The sequence below is a fragment of the Hypanus sabinus genome, chromosome 15 (assembly GCF_030144855.1).
Source record: "Hypanus sabinus isolate sHypSab1 chromosome 15, sHypSab1.hap1, whole genome shotgun sequence".
Lineage (NCBI taxonomy): Eukaryota > Metazoa > Chordata > Chondrichthyes > Myliobatiformes > Dasyatidae > Hypanus > Hypanus sabinus.
The window spans coordinates 8,502,435-8,517,108 of record NC_082720.1 but is presented as its reverse complement, the minus strand read 5'-3'; the positions used below and the strand labels follow the sequence as shown (position 1 = coordinate 8,517,108).

Below are 14,674 nucleotides of genomic sequence, written 5' to 3'. Positions count from 1 at the left end.
CGCCCTGACTAATTAAGAAACTGTCAACCTCCGCTTTAAATATATCTATTAACTTGGCCTCTGTGGTAATGAATTCCACAAATTCATTACCCTCAGGCTAAAGAAATTCCTCCCCATCTTCGTCTCTGTGGCTCCCTTGAACGTACTTACTGTGGGTACTTTCATGGAAGGAAGCCATGCAGCCTATGAGGCTCCCACTAGCTCCAAACAGTCCCATTTCACCCTCTCTGCAGCCCTGCAATTTATCCTCTCTCACCTGCCCACCAACTCTTAGTTTTAATTCTTTTCCCACTTCACCATATTCAAGGGACAACTTCAGCCAATTACCTTACCAGTATCTCTTTACAATGCAGAACAAAGTCAGAGCACCCAGGAGGAAACCCACCAACTCAGAGAGAAAATGTGCAAACATAATATATGTAGCATTTGAATCAGGATCTGAACCAATGTCCCTGAAACTGTGTGGCAGCAGCAGTAACTGTTGCACTATCATACACAATTGATGAAATTAAGACCAAACCCATTTGCCTTCAATTAATTTAATAGTGAAGAGATTTCTATCTATTATTTGTGACTGCTCATGATAGGTTATAACTAGAAGCTATGACTTCAGCTGTCTGTATTTTGAACTTAATGAATACTCCTTCCCCTCGACCACCAGATTTCTAAACGGTCCATGAACCCACAAATACTACTTCCTTATTCCACTTTTGTATAATTTATTTGTTTTGTGATTTATGGCACTTCTTATGTCTTTGTACTGTTGTCGCAAAACAACAAATTTTACTTCATGCAAGTCAGCGATAAGCCCAATTCTGATTCCCAAAGTTCAAAGTACATTTATTATCAAAGAGTGTATAAATTATACACCTTGAGATTTGTTTGCCTACAGGCAGCCACAAAGCAAGAAACGCGAAAGAACCCAATTTGAAAAATAAAATGAAGACCAACACCTGATGTGCAGAGAAAGGGGAAAAAAAAACACAAATCATGTTAACAATAGAAGTAAGCAACAACATTTCGAACCAACATGAGTCCTTGAATCTGAACCCTGGCGCAGCCTGGGGTAGGCCCAAGCCTCAGTATCAGTCCATCATATTAGTGGACTCAGAGCACAGCAGCTGGAGCAGACTTCATAGACTTAGCACCCTGGCTCTCCCTCTTTCTGTGCCTTTAAGATATTTCATAAACCCTTCCTCTCTAACTAAACACTCGTTTACACATATTAATATACCATTGTATGGTTTCTGTCAAACAGTAATACTTCAGTGAAGCACCTTGGGACATTTTACACTAAAGTTGCTATACAACACAAGTTGTTTTCATTGCAGCTGACTGTGTGTGGACTGAAAGGCACAGATAAAACTTATTATTGTGCCTTATTATAACTTATTATTACATAAGTTATTACAATAACTTATTATTGTATAATATTCACATATTCCTGACATGACCCATTGAGAATTGGTGTCTAGAATGTGTGTTTGTGGTGTTTGAAATGGCGGAGTAGTGGGGCTACTTTTGAAATTAAGCACGAGAACAACACTAGAACAATATGTCAAAGCCAAAGCCATTTTCAGCTGGACTCAAAAATTATGTGAAACTGAAAAAGCACACAATTGTAAACTCCAATCAGCCTATAATTATTTGCTGAACGACAAGGCAAAATCATTTTAATTTCTAAGAAGGGCAGTTTTGGAATTCGCTGATGTACCCAATTTGTCATTTAGGTAACCTCACCTTCAATCAGCACACTTAATTAAAAGAGTACGTTGTGATAGAACGAGTGCTCCTCTGTATTTTTGCTCTTATTCAGATTGGAGGTGATTGCCATCTAAATAGCAACTGCCACTAATTAAAAATAGGAGCTCATTGTCAGGGAAAATGCAAGCCTAATTTTGTCTTCCAACATTCCGTGAAGTAAAATCTTCCAGACCTACATAAAGCTGAACAACAAATATGCCAGGAACAACAGACTAGCTTTGCAAACAGATCCCGTTTGTCTGCAAAACCTTTTTTAAAGAATCATAGGAGAAAGCAGATGCTGGAACATGGACCAAAAATCAAACTGCTGGAAGAATTCAGTGGGTTGAACATCTGCTGGGGGGGGGGGGGGGGGGAGAGAAAAGAGTGGTCAATACTTGTGTCAAGACCCTGTATAAGGTCTGGACTCACTTCTTTTTTTCTTATTCATGGTCCACATCTGAAACGGTCAGTACAGTAGAACTGCTGTCTTACATCTCCAGTAACCAAGTTCAATTCAACTCTGTGGAGTTCATACATTCTACTTGTGACCCTATGGTTTTACCCTGAAGGCTGAGGGGGAATTGATGTGAATTTGGGGACAATAAAATGGGATGAGTCTAAATGGATGATTTTCTGGTTAAAGACTCTTAGTCAGATCTGCTTCCAGCCATGGTTATCAGGGTCCATCTGCTTTAACCAACCTTCCACATGGGACACTTTTGAAAGCCTTCTGAAAATCAGCTTATACCACTTCCACTGGTCTACTTCATATTCTAGTCCATGGACAACATACTTAAAGAACTCTGATAAATTAGTTAACTTATTTTTCTTTCATAAATCCATGCTCACATTATGTAGCTTTATGCTGGGGGAGCAGCGTCGGTGCCAAAAGATAAATAAACTATCAAAAAGTCTGGATCCATCCTTAGCTACAACCTGAACTCTTTTGAGTTAGTGGTGGAGAGGAGGTCACTAATCAAACTGTTATCTATTACGGACAATTTGGCACATCTTCTCCATTACCTACTGAATAAGTAGCCGAACACCCTTTTGAGTCTTCCTTAGCTACAACCTGAACTCTTTTGAGTTAGTGGTGGAGAGGAGATCACTGATCAAACTGTTATCTATTACAGACAATTTGGCACATCTTCTCCATTACCTACTGAATAAGCAGCCGAACACCCTTTTGGACAGACTCATTGAACTCCGCTATCACAAGGATTGTTACAGCAAATCTTTCTTTCCAAATTTAATTCATCTCTGTGTGACAAGAGAACACACATCATAGCACAATAGTCTTTGTTTTATTATTAAATACATTATTATTTCCCATTGATAAATTATTGTGTATATCATTATTCTGTATTTTATTATTAGTTAAATATGCACTGAATATGTTTTTAAATGTTGCTGCTGTATGAGAGAATATCCCATTCAGGATCAATAATATTTATTATTCTCTCATTCAGTCTTTCTATCTTTTCAGGGTGATCTTCATTTATGGAATCCAGCACTTTGTAGAAATCCAAAATAAATCCAGCAATAATGTTAGGCTAAAACATTCCAAGGTTGTTTCATGCTACTACTGGCAACCTTGAAAAGCACCTAAAACCACAAAGTCTTATATTCCAACCTTGATGTATCTCCTTTAATTTACTCGAAACCTAAATATTTAATAAAACTGGCAGCTATATGTTTACACGAGGAAATCTGCAAATGCCTGAAATTCAAACAACACAACATGCTGGTGGAACGCAGCAGGCCAGGCAGCATCTACAGGGAGAAGCGCTGTCGACGTTTCGGGCCGAGACCCCTCGTCAACGGATGCTGCCCGACCTGCTGAGTTCATCCAGCTTGTTGGTACGTGTTATTTATTTTGTTTGATGATAACCTCGCAGCCTCCTCAGGAAGACGTTCCCACAGCAGCGGAACGAATGAAAGGAGACGGCAACGCAGAGCACCTTGGAAGCCGAAAACATCACTTCCTACGTCGCACTTCAACCAAACGTGATATCCGACAGGCTCGCCGATGTCATCAGAGTGGCAAGCAGCTGGGCTTATGAACTCTGGGCCCGGCAGCCCAGCAGCGAATGGAGTTTCGGTGAATGGGCGGGAGACTTCAGCAGGGTACGTTGCGAGAAGCGGTCGGCGGTAGCGGAAGGTTTTTCTGTCCTCCCCTCCCCCATAGCTCTTCATGATGGCCGACGTGGGGTTGTTGATGCAGGATGGCTTGTTACACCCGAGCCAGGCGCAAGCGGATGGAGCTGGCGATCAGCCTAAACCCAACAGCGACACCTCCAACCAGGCTCGGTACGTGGATATGAGTAGGTTTGGGACCCGGAGGTTAAATCACGCCATTTGTCCCAAACCTTCCCCTCCCCCCTCTCCCCGGAGAGGGCGATCTGACTGAGCCGGGCCTTGGGCCGCCAATCTGTACACCAGCCGGGGAGAGGTGTGAAGTCTGTTCTCCCACACTCTGGAAGAAGGGAACCGACGCCTCTTCCGTCCAGGCTGAGTAGTCATTCAAATCTTCGTAAAGGGAATTAAACCGCTGGTAACTCTGCTAACTTTGCAAGGAGCGCATGTATAAACTTCACACGAGTAGCGTCTGAGGCATGGCACAGCCACGGTTATTTAATCTCATCGCACTTAGTTTGCTCATACTGATCTTTCTTTAAAAAGTTCAAAACCAATTAATTTGCAGGAATTTTGTCTTTAAGTTGCTTTCCTGACAGCATGGAGTTTGATACATGACCTTCTTGGATCTTGCCAATCGACCATTGCCTGTAAATTTTGGCTATTTGAATAGAGTGCTGTTATATCTTCTCGTTCCTGTCTTTCTGTGTAGCTATTTGTTAGGGTAGAGGATACTAGGATAAAATCCTGAAAGCCAAGGGTTTTTAATCTTTTTTTATGCTGTGGACCCCTTTGGCAGTCCAGTGAAGCCACGGACCCATTCTCAGAATATATAAAATCAAATACATAGGATTACAGAAGAAATACTGTTATCAAAATAGCTTAAAATTTGTGATATAGTAATATATGTTCTTTATTAATGCATTCAACAATAAGACTGTATTTAAAGTATAGATAATTTAAAATTATATTTATTTTTAAAGACATTAGTGTAAATGCTTAGCTTGAATAAGAGCATTAGATATGGGTGGTCTTTGATAAATGAACACATGTTGGACATCAAATTGATTTCAGTATTTAGGTTTATGGTTTCAAGTATTGAAAATCCAGATTTGCAAAAATATGTAAATGGAATTAAAGCTTCCATAGTTGATTTACAAGGTAGGAATAGGCTTTTCTCAAGGAACACCAGAATTCTCCAAAATCCCCTGTTCTTTACTACCACAGATATATGTATTAATTTGTGCTTTTTTATAATACTGATTTAAATGGAAATCTTTACATCTGTGAGTTATCTCAAATTGTTTAATATCTAATTAATTTGTGAGCAAAATATCGGTAACGGTAAAAGACTGGTAATTGTTTTAGTGATGGTTTTTTTGGGGAGTTCAGTTAACTCCCATCCTTTGATGCAGTCTCTTATGTTTGACATTTATGCCTCAGTTGACAGACTGCTATCCTGAATTTTGAAGCAATTTGTAGAGGAAAGGAGCATCCAATGATAAGACTGCTAGTTTGACCAGTAAAGAATGCTATTTCCTATGAATTTGAAATCAAAATCAGATTTAGGATTAGATTTATTATCACTAAGAACAATAATGAAGGATGTGTATCAACTTGCCAAATGTTTAAAATTCTAAAAACTTTACACAGGACATTTCTTTAATCTTGTATAGTTTTTCTATTGCAGTTCTTGGTGCTGAGTACAGGATTTCAAAACCAGTGATGTAAACCATAATGGCTAACTCTATTTCGCAGAAGTTCTATTTTCATTACTGATACAATGCCTTGAGATTACAGTATTTCTTCACATGCTGGTGCTGAAACTTTTGTGAATGAGTTTCAAAGTTTAAAAAAAATTAAACAGAAATAACTTTTGAGGTTAAAAATTTTGGTATACAGTATTAACAAATGTACAGGAAGGTCACAGGATTGACTGTTTTGGCTGATCTCCAGTGTGATAGGTGTGTACTGTGATGCAAATTGGGGAAGTCCTAATAACTGATGTTTCAGATTGCTGTTCATCAGTGTTAAGAATGCTAAGAATGGTCCTGATCAAGTATTTTGCTAGCAGTTGGGGCAGAAGCAACAATGCCATTGGGCTGATTGTGCCCTTGGAATATTCTGCCAGTCAGTGTTTTAAGTGCTTTAATGCCAAGAACTGACAGTCCTTGCAGAAGTATTGAAATGACCAAGACTTTTTGAAGGTTGGCTGCCTTGTTTTTGCATAAATGTACATTGCATCTTGTTAAGATGTTGATTTTAAAGCCTGCTTGGATTGCATTGCCTTATGCCTTGTTAATCAGTGATGCCCGGATGTTCATTGGAACTCTTCCCTGTGAACTCTGTTCTGCCGAGGGGGTCTCGGCCCAAAATGTCAACTGTACTCTTTTCCATAGATGCTGCCTGGCCTGCTGAGTTCCTCCAACATTTTGAGTGTGGAGCTCTTCCCTGTTTGTTTTTCTCGTTTATATTCTGCATAATATGAAGGCCATGAAAATGATGCATTGAGCTGTTGTGCTTTCAAGGAGGCTAAGAACAGTCAGGCGATACATTGTTTGAGAGCCTCTGAGGTATTTCTCCTTGAGCATTTAGCAGAATGTTGCATATATTTGAGTATTGATAAATAACATTCCACTGCACAGTTTCTACAAACACGAGTTCCACATGGACAAAAGGGCAAGTGCAAGTGCTGAAGTAAAATAATGATTGAGTCAACACAAACACAAGAGATTCTGCAGATGCTGAAAATCTTGAGCAATATGTACAAAATGCTGGAGGAACTCAGCAAGCCATCCCCTATTTTTCCATTCCCTGTTTTGGCACCTCCTCCCTCTTGCACCTTCTCTTCATCTGCCCATCACCTCCCACTGTCTTCCTTTTCTTCCATGATCCATGATTCATTTGGTTCACCATTCCCTCCTTTTCAGATTCCTTCTTAAGCCCTTTACCTCTCTCATCTCCCTGCTCCTAGCTTCTTGCTTCATTCTCTCACCCACCTTTCAACAACTAACCGTCCTCCTTACCAATCCCCCACCCCCAACACCTTATTTTGACTTTTTCCCCATTCATTTCCAGTCCTGATTTTGGGTCTTGGCCTGAAAGGTTGACTGTTTATTCTGGTTCATAGATGATGCCTAACTTGCCAAGTTCCTCCAGCATTTTGGTTGATTTGAGTAAACAGTCTGTTCCCAGTAGATGCTATGTTGACAGGTTCTGTTCAGTATCTGAGTTAGGAGAATCATATTATTTGGAGTAATGTATTGTGAAAGTATGCAAAGAACATATGTAGATATATTAATCTCCAGATAATGTGGCAGGTAATTGGTTTGAATTAAAAGGTAATCTTTTTGTGTCTTGAGATTTGTTTTCCTAATCTGAAATCCCAAAAGTTTTAATGTGTGATGTAGTTGAGTATTTTAAATGTTCAAATGTCCCAGTGTTCTTGAATTTGAATTGATTTGCTTTGTGTAAAATTTTCAGTAGATTGTGTGCAGAATTTCTCATCCACACCTGCAAAAAATGTAGGAAATTCAAAGTATAAAGTTATTTACAAGCTGATGTTAATTTCAAAAAATGAATTATTTGTGATTGAAGTTTTGGTCTTTGCATTCTTGATTTTGAAAACTTGGAAATTTGAAATCCTGAAGAAAATTGTTGCAGCTGAAATGGGGATATAACTAAGTTAGCATTTGCATCTTTGTTCATTGTTTCTGCTTTTCCTTGTAGACTGCCAAAGTTTTCATGTCCTGGCCCCCTTTACCATTTGTTGTCATCCCATTGAGTCTGGTGCATGTGATTTATCTGTTCCTATTATATTGAGTTTGCTTGGCAAACAAATGTTCATGTTTTTAGTGTGATTGGTTTTGTTCCAGGCAGTTGTAAAGATTACTATGGAAATGGGTCAAATGTAGTTGTCACTTTCCTTGTGTTAAAGTTACTGAGGGATTTTAAAATAACATTCTAATGTTCATTACTTCAGTTCTGTTGTGCATCAAAAAGTGATTATTTGTTTCTTCTGATTTAGGTCCATGTGATGTTTCTGGAAAAGTGAAAGAATAGCAAATACGTTTCTCTGTACAGTAAAACTTTCTAGAAATTACAATGAATGTATGTTTTGAAGGCAAAAGAATGTATGTTTGCTACATGGTTCCAAGCTTCCAGTTTTGAAATTCAGTTCTGCTCAGTGAGTTCTGAGAGATAGCTAACTGCTTGCTTTTGTACAAATTATCCAAGTTGTTATTAACGATGATTTGTCCACTGGATATTGGTCATTGGTTAAAGAGCAGATTAGAATAGTGGCTCCTGACCTTAGGTCCATGGACCGATCAATTAATGGTAGGGGTCCATGGCATAAAAAATGTTGGAAGCCCCTAGATTAGAAGGTAACTATCACTGTAGAGTCATAGAAATTTGATATCAAGCTATGGCTTATGCCAGTCAGTCAAATGCAGAGAAAGAACACAAAATGTGAAAATGTAAATAATAAATGATTGATTTAAAGATGATACTCCAGTGGTCTTATTTATTCCTGTTTTATCTTTCCTGTTAGGATGGCGCATCAGCAGGCATTACGATTTCGTGGCCCTGCTCCTCCAACAAACGCAATGCTGCGGGGTCCACCACCTCTTCATGTGCGTCCACCTCCTCCACCATTTGCCATGATGAGAGGACCACCACCGCGTCCTCCTTTTGGGCGACCACCATTTGATCCCAGTATGCCACCAATTCCACCGCCCCCAGGAGGAATGCCACCACCCATGGCTCCACCACATATGCAGGTAGGTATAAAAGGTAAAAGTAATTGGAAGCATTTTTATCCATTCTGTCCTGTGGTCATTTATATTTTAACTTATTTGAACTTTTGGGTCATCGGGCTTTTTATTTTAGGTCAGTGACTTGACATTTTTGGAAATACCTGTCCAATTGAGTAAATTGCAGTTAATCTGTACTAGCATACCTAGGTCAAGGTAACATCAGCCAATGCTCTGATTTCTAATTTTTGATGGTTTGGAGTGGAAGGAGCCAAGTTGGGCTGTGTAGGTGAGAGGTAAAATGGTGACCCCCCAAAGTTATAAATTGGCTTAAGTTACTAATTTGAAATGGAAAACAGTGGAATTGCCTTTATGAAAACCAAGTGATCTTCCTGAGTGATCAGCTGGAATACTGTTTTTATCATGGCATGGACTTTATAGCTGTTTTTGGTCATTTTCTATCATTTGTGTACATTTAGTATCATGTAGTTTGAATTGCCTGCCTTCAAAAGTTATATATCTGTGGAGGAGAAGGGAGTACAAGTTTTTAGGATTGGATTTCATTGAAGTACGTCTAGTTAAGTTTGTCCCAGAAGATGTCAAGTTGTTTGATTGTTAATGAAGTTGCAATTTCAAGTTAGTTGAGAGAAAAGTAACAGCAAAAGTAATTGGAGAGAAAAACAATGACAGAACTAATTAAGTACTCAAGCTAGTTTTTGCCTGTCATTGTTTGAATATTAGATATCACATTTCAGCTTGCGCAGGTTTTCCACTTCTTCATGTGCACATATCGATTAAATTATTTATTGTCCAAGCTATTTCCCCTTTTATACCTGTCAGCACACTTGTTTAACTGAAATATTGCCAAACAAAAGAATACTGGTGCACAGATGTCCTTTTCCAGAAATGGTTAAATTGTTATGAAAGACAATTGGACTTTTCATGTCAAAGCTTCAAGGATCAGTGTGAAATTTACTTCTAATTTTTCCAATTTGTTATGTTATGAACACTGAATCTTCAATGTTGACATCTTTTGATTTTTGGAAAACTCATGTTGGATGGTCATTTTGAAAAACTCATGAGTTTAGTATATCTGGTTGATCGTGTGGGGCAAGTTACCTTTTACATTAATTTCCCATCCCACACCAATTAGAAATTTTGATCTGTATTTTTGGCCACCTGGTGTGGCTTAAAGTAAGCTTGAGAAACCCATGTCATGAATGGTCATCCATTCTCTTCCAAAAACACCTTTAAGTGGAACAATTTCACATCGACTATTCTGGCCTTCAGTTTTATTTTTCTCTTCTGCTAATTTTAGATTTAATTCAATCAGAGAACACAGAAACTTGTCCTTTGTCCCTCCATATTCATGCTAATAATCAGGTATCCAACTCCACTAATCCTGCTGGGCCTTGGAGATTCGAATGCTCATCCAGATACTACTTAAATGTTTTGCAAGTTCCTGCCTCTGCCACCTTCTCAGTCAGTGCATTCTTGTGGATGGACAATAAGATCCTCAGATACACTCTAACCCTCTTATTCCTCAACTTTAAATCTCTGCTGCCTTATCTTAGACATTCATTATGGGGAAGAGTTTCACACTTACCACTATGCTGCACATAATCTTGTCTAGTGTTTGTATACTTTTCTTCTGTTTTTGGTTTAATAACTCTGTCCATTTTTTGTTTGTTACTTATGAGCTGTTATCATTCTCATTGAGTCTGCATCCCTGAATATGTTTTTGTCAGTGTACTGGGGTACATTGAAAAGCTTGTCTTGCATACTACTCACAGATCAAATCATCATAAATAGTAGAAGGTGAAACAATAACAGAACACGGAGTATTGTAGCAACTATAGAGAGTGCAGTGCAGGTAAGCAATAAGGTGCAAGATCATAACGAGGTAGATTATCATGTCAAGACTCTATTTTATCAGACTAGGGAACTACTCAATAGTCATAACATAACAGCAAGGTAAAAAACCGTTCTTGAGCCTAGTGGTACAAGCAGTAAAGTAGTTGTTAAAACACGTTACCTTTCTTTTTTTTAAAAGTACTGTGGTCATGATGGCCTTCTTAAAGCAGAGGGACCACAGATTCATGATTGTTTAATGTCATTTTCAGTACACAGTGTAAAGGAGAACAATATAATTATTGCTTGAGATCTGATGTGGCACAAAAAATACAGCATAAGGTAAAGAACACAATAATACAATAAAACACATGACATAACCATATATAAGATAGCTTATAAGACAGGAAATAATAAAGCAGTGGTGGTGGTGGTGGTGGAGAGGTGGGTTAGTGCATGGAGGTGTTGATTAACCTTGCTGCTTGGGGAAAGTAACACTTTTTGAGTTTGGTGCTGCCGTTGATGCTATGTAGTCTCTTCTCTGATGGGAATGGGACAAACAGACCATGAGCAGAGTGGGTGGGATCCTTCGTGATGTTACTAACATCTTTCTCTATATATGTCTGGCAGGCTGGTGGCAGTGATGCGTTAATAGTTTTGATTACCCATTGTAGAGCCTTCCAGTCTGCTGCAGTGCAGTTTCTGTACCACACCATGATGCAGCATGTCAGGGTGCTCTCTACTGTGCATCTGCAGAATGACATAGAAACTTAGAAATATAGAAAACCTACAGCTCAGTATGGGCCCTTCAGCCCACAAAGTTGCGCTGAACATGTCCCTACCTTAGAAATTACTAGGCTTATCCATAGCCCTCTATTTTACTAAGCTCCATGTACATATCCAAAAGTCTCTTAAAAGACCCTGTCATATCCGCTAAAAGACCCTATTGTATGACGAGTATAGATGTGCAAAGTCCAGCTTTCTTCAGTTTTCTCAGAAAATAGATAGTGTGGGATGGTCTGGGACCATGAGAAAATGTATGTAATATGCACTGCCAGCTGTCTTAAGCTACTCACAGGTTCCACTGATGTAAAGTGAGGGGGGGAGAGTTGGGTATGAGTTGTGCGAGTTCTTCTGAAGTCAGTAACCATCTTCGTTGCCTTATTGACATTGAGGAAGAAGTTATTTGCCTTGCACCAGACCGCAAGATCTTCCACCTCCTTTCTGTAGCCATCTCATCATTGTTGGTGATGAGTCCCACCACTGTTATGTTATCAGTAAACTTGACAATGTGATTACTTGGGCTTTTGGTCATGCTGTCACATGTGAAAGTGTACAGCAATGTACAGATAAAAACAGGGAGAGGTTAAAAATGTCTGCAGATACCCTTGCCGGCTTATCTGTTCACTAAAGGCATGGCTGGGGACACCATCTGGGCCAGATGGTTTCCGTAAGTTCATTCTCTGGAAGACTGATCTTACAGCTGCAAGGTGATTGTGGGTTCAAGTGCATTCGAGGATTTCAGGTTGGGTGGTGACATACCAATTGCTTGCTGTACCCAGAATGCATTAAGCTCATCTGGAAGGAATGTGTTGTCAGTGATACTACCTGTTTTTATTTTGTAGTCCTGAGTAGCATGTGAAGATGACCACAGATGACAGCTGGTCTGGGGCTGAAGTTTGAACCAATAATTGTTCTTGGCATCTGTTAACTTTATGATTGTCATATCTCAATTTATTGTAAAGATCAGGGTTAGCAGAATTGAATGGTGCAGTCCTTGTCTTCACTGAAGGGATCTTCTGGTTCATCCATTCGCAGTATCCAGTTTGGGAACACCCAGATTGTGCTCTTTAGTACACATTGTTTTAACAATATAATGTTTTTTTTTATTGACAAAACTCCTGGTCTACACCTGTTGTCATTTCTTCTTGGTTCTTTGGACCCTTGACTTTCATGTGCAACTTCAGTCTTAACTTTTCCTGGTTATGATGAATGGTCGTTGACCTGAAATGTTTGCAGCTTCTTTCCATAGATGCTACAGATCTGCCAAGTGTTTTCCAAATTTTCTATTTCTAGTTCAGTTTTTCAGCATATGCAGTGTTTTGCTTTTACTTTTATTTTGTTTTATTTCTTCATGATGTCAGAAACCAAATAAACCTTAAACTAATAAGTTTTAACATTTTTATTTAATCAATATGGCCACCAATGGTTTCCAGTAGTAAGTTGAGATGGCTCAAAGGCATTGTTAAACCAATACCTTTTCTGCATGCTCAGGTGAAAGAAAAAGGGAGCGGGGCACTATTTGATCAGAAAGTTGATTTTGTGTTCAGTTGACTAGGAATAAAACTAAATTAGGAAATTAGGAATATAATTTTCTCTTCTATGTAAAACAATTTGCCTATAATTTACATACAACGTGAGTACTGATGATGTGTGAACATATAGACTCTGCACAGTAAATACAACAAAGACTAACTTTACATTACATTTTACAACATGACCACTTCCTGGGAACATACACAATGTGCTGGAGGAGCTCAGCAGGTCAGGCAGCATCTATGGATGGGAATAAACAGTTGTCGTTTCAGGAAGAGACCTTCATCAGGACTGGGAAGGAAGGGGGGAAGAAGTCAGAATATGAAGGTTTGGGGGAGGGTAGGGGAGGAAGAGGTACAAGGTGTATTACTGCATCTTGACCATGTACCATCCTGGGCAGAATATTAGAAAAATAGGCCATTTAATCACCAAGCTTGTTCTGTTATTCAGTGTATTTTGGTGTGATCTATAACCTATTTCCATGTGTCCACCTTTCTCCTGTATTCCTTATACCCTTGGGTGACATCAGTCTACCAACAGGAAGGTATAATGTGAATGATTGCTAAATAAATTGCCATTTGTGGAAGAGAATTCTGAATATTTATACCCATCTGGTTGTTGAAGACTTTCTTCACTGGATGCCTAATTCTAATTTTCATATTATGAGCTTAAGGCTAAGACCTGCCAACCAATGAAAACAGTTTTGTACTGACTCTGTTCTTTCCTCTGGATGTTAGAACTTCTGTTAGTTCTCTTAGGCTGACATCCTATGAAGCAGATGTCTGGTCTGTAGTGTTTTCTGTCAGTAATTTATCCCACCTGTCCCATGTTTCATTCTCATAAATTTGCTATTTCCACACACCTCTTAACTTATGTCTTTGGGAGTGAAGTTTCGAGTGTTCATCAGAATATTTTGGATGGGTTCTGATGAGAGCATTAGTTGAATAACTTCTCTTCTCTAGTTTCCCAACTCTTCCGATACAATAGCCAGTATTCCATTTATTTTGTTGGTTTGCATAGTTGTCCTTGACATTTAAATTTGTCAGTGTCCAAGGATTTAACATATTTACTTGGTTTTAGCATTTTTTAGTTCTTCAATATTTTTTCATCCAAACCTGAACAGAATGTTGTTGATGTTTTCCTCATTGGAATTCAGATGACAGAGTTTTCCCATTTGTTTCATGATATACTTTTGCATTAGTAATATTCAATGTATAAAATAATTTTGAATTATTTCCATTGTTTTGTCTGTAAAATATGAATAATATATGAAAATGTAAAATACAAAAAATAAACTTTCATCCAAATTGGTCCCAATTTTCCATTTGAGGCAAAAAGTGACAACACAACTTTTGAGTGAATTGTAGTGTGAGTTGATGTTTCAGATCCCATGTTGATTTTGTTAGATCCTTTGAACTTTTTAAACTACTACAGTAAACAAGAAGATTTATTAAAATGTCAAATGGGATCTGAGGGGATCTTTTTTTTTCCGGTTAGAGTGGTGAGTAACTGGAATTCATTGCCAGAGAGAAATGTGGAAGCAGAGTCGCTGACAGCCTTCAAGAAGTATGAGCACTTGAATTACCTGTGCATAGAACACTACTTGACCATTCCTGAAAGATGGGGTAAATATACCTGGAAAGAAAAAAGGGGGAGGAGCACCAGAGGGAGGTGATGGGCGGTCAAGGAAATGAGGTGGGGGGGGGATAAGGGGATGGGAAATGATGAGGTGGAGCGGGCATTACCGGAAGTTTGAGGAAATAAATGTTCATGCCATCAGGCTAGAGGCTACCCTAATGGAATATAAGGTGTTGTTCCTCCATCCTTAGTGTGGCCTTAATCATGACAGTGGAGGAAGCCATGGATGGACC

At 38.9% G+C, this 14,674-nt stretch overlaps 1 protein-coding gene across 4 annotated transcripts in view; it reads left to right on the top strand.

The window, feature by feature from the left end:
• The first annotated feature begins 3,896 nt into the window (after positions 1-3,896).
• LOC132405293 (transcription elongation regulator 1-like) overlaps positions 3,897-14,674 on the top strand; it is a 105,664-nt gene continuing 94,886 nt past the window's right edge. For all 4 annotated transcript variants that reach the window (XM_059989979.1, XM_059989978.1, XM_059989977.1 and 1 more), the window contains exons 1-2: positions 3,897-4,056; positions 8,435-8,663. In XM_059989979.1, the coding sequence (XP_059845962.1) occupies positions 3,941-4,056; positions 8,435-8,663 (345 nt within the window). In that variant the 5' untranslated portion in view covers positions 3,897-3,940. The remainder of the gene's footprint in view (positions 4,057-8,434; positions 8,664-14,674) is intronic.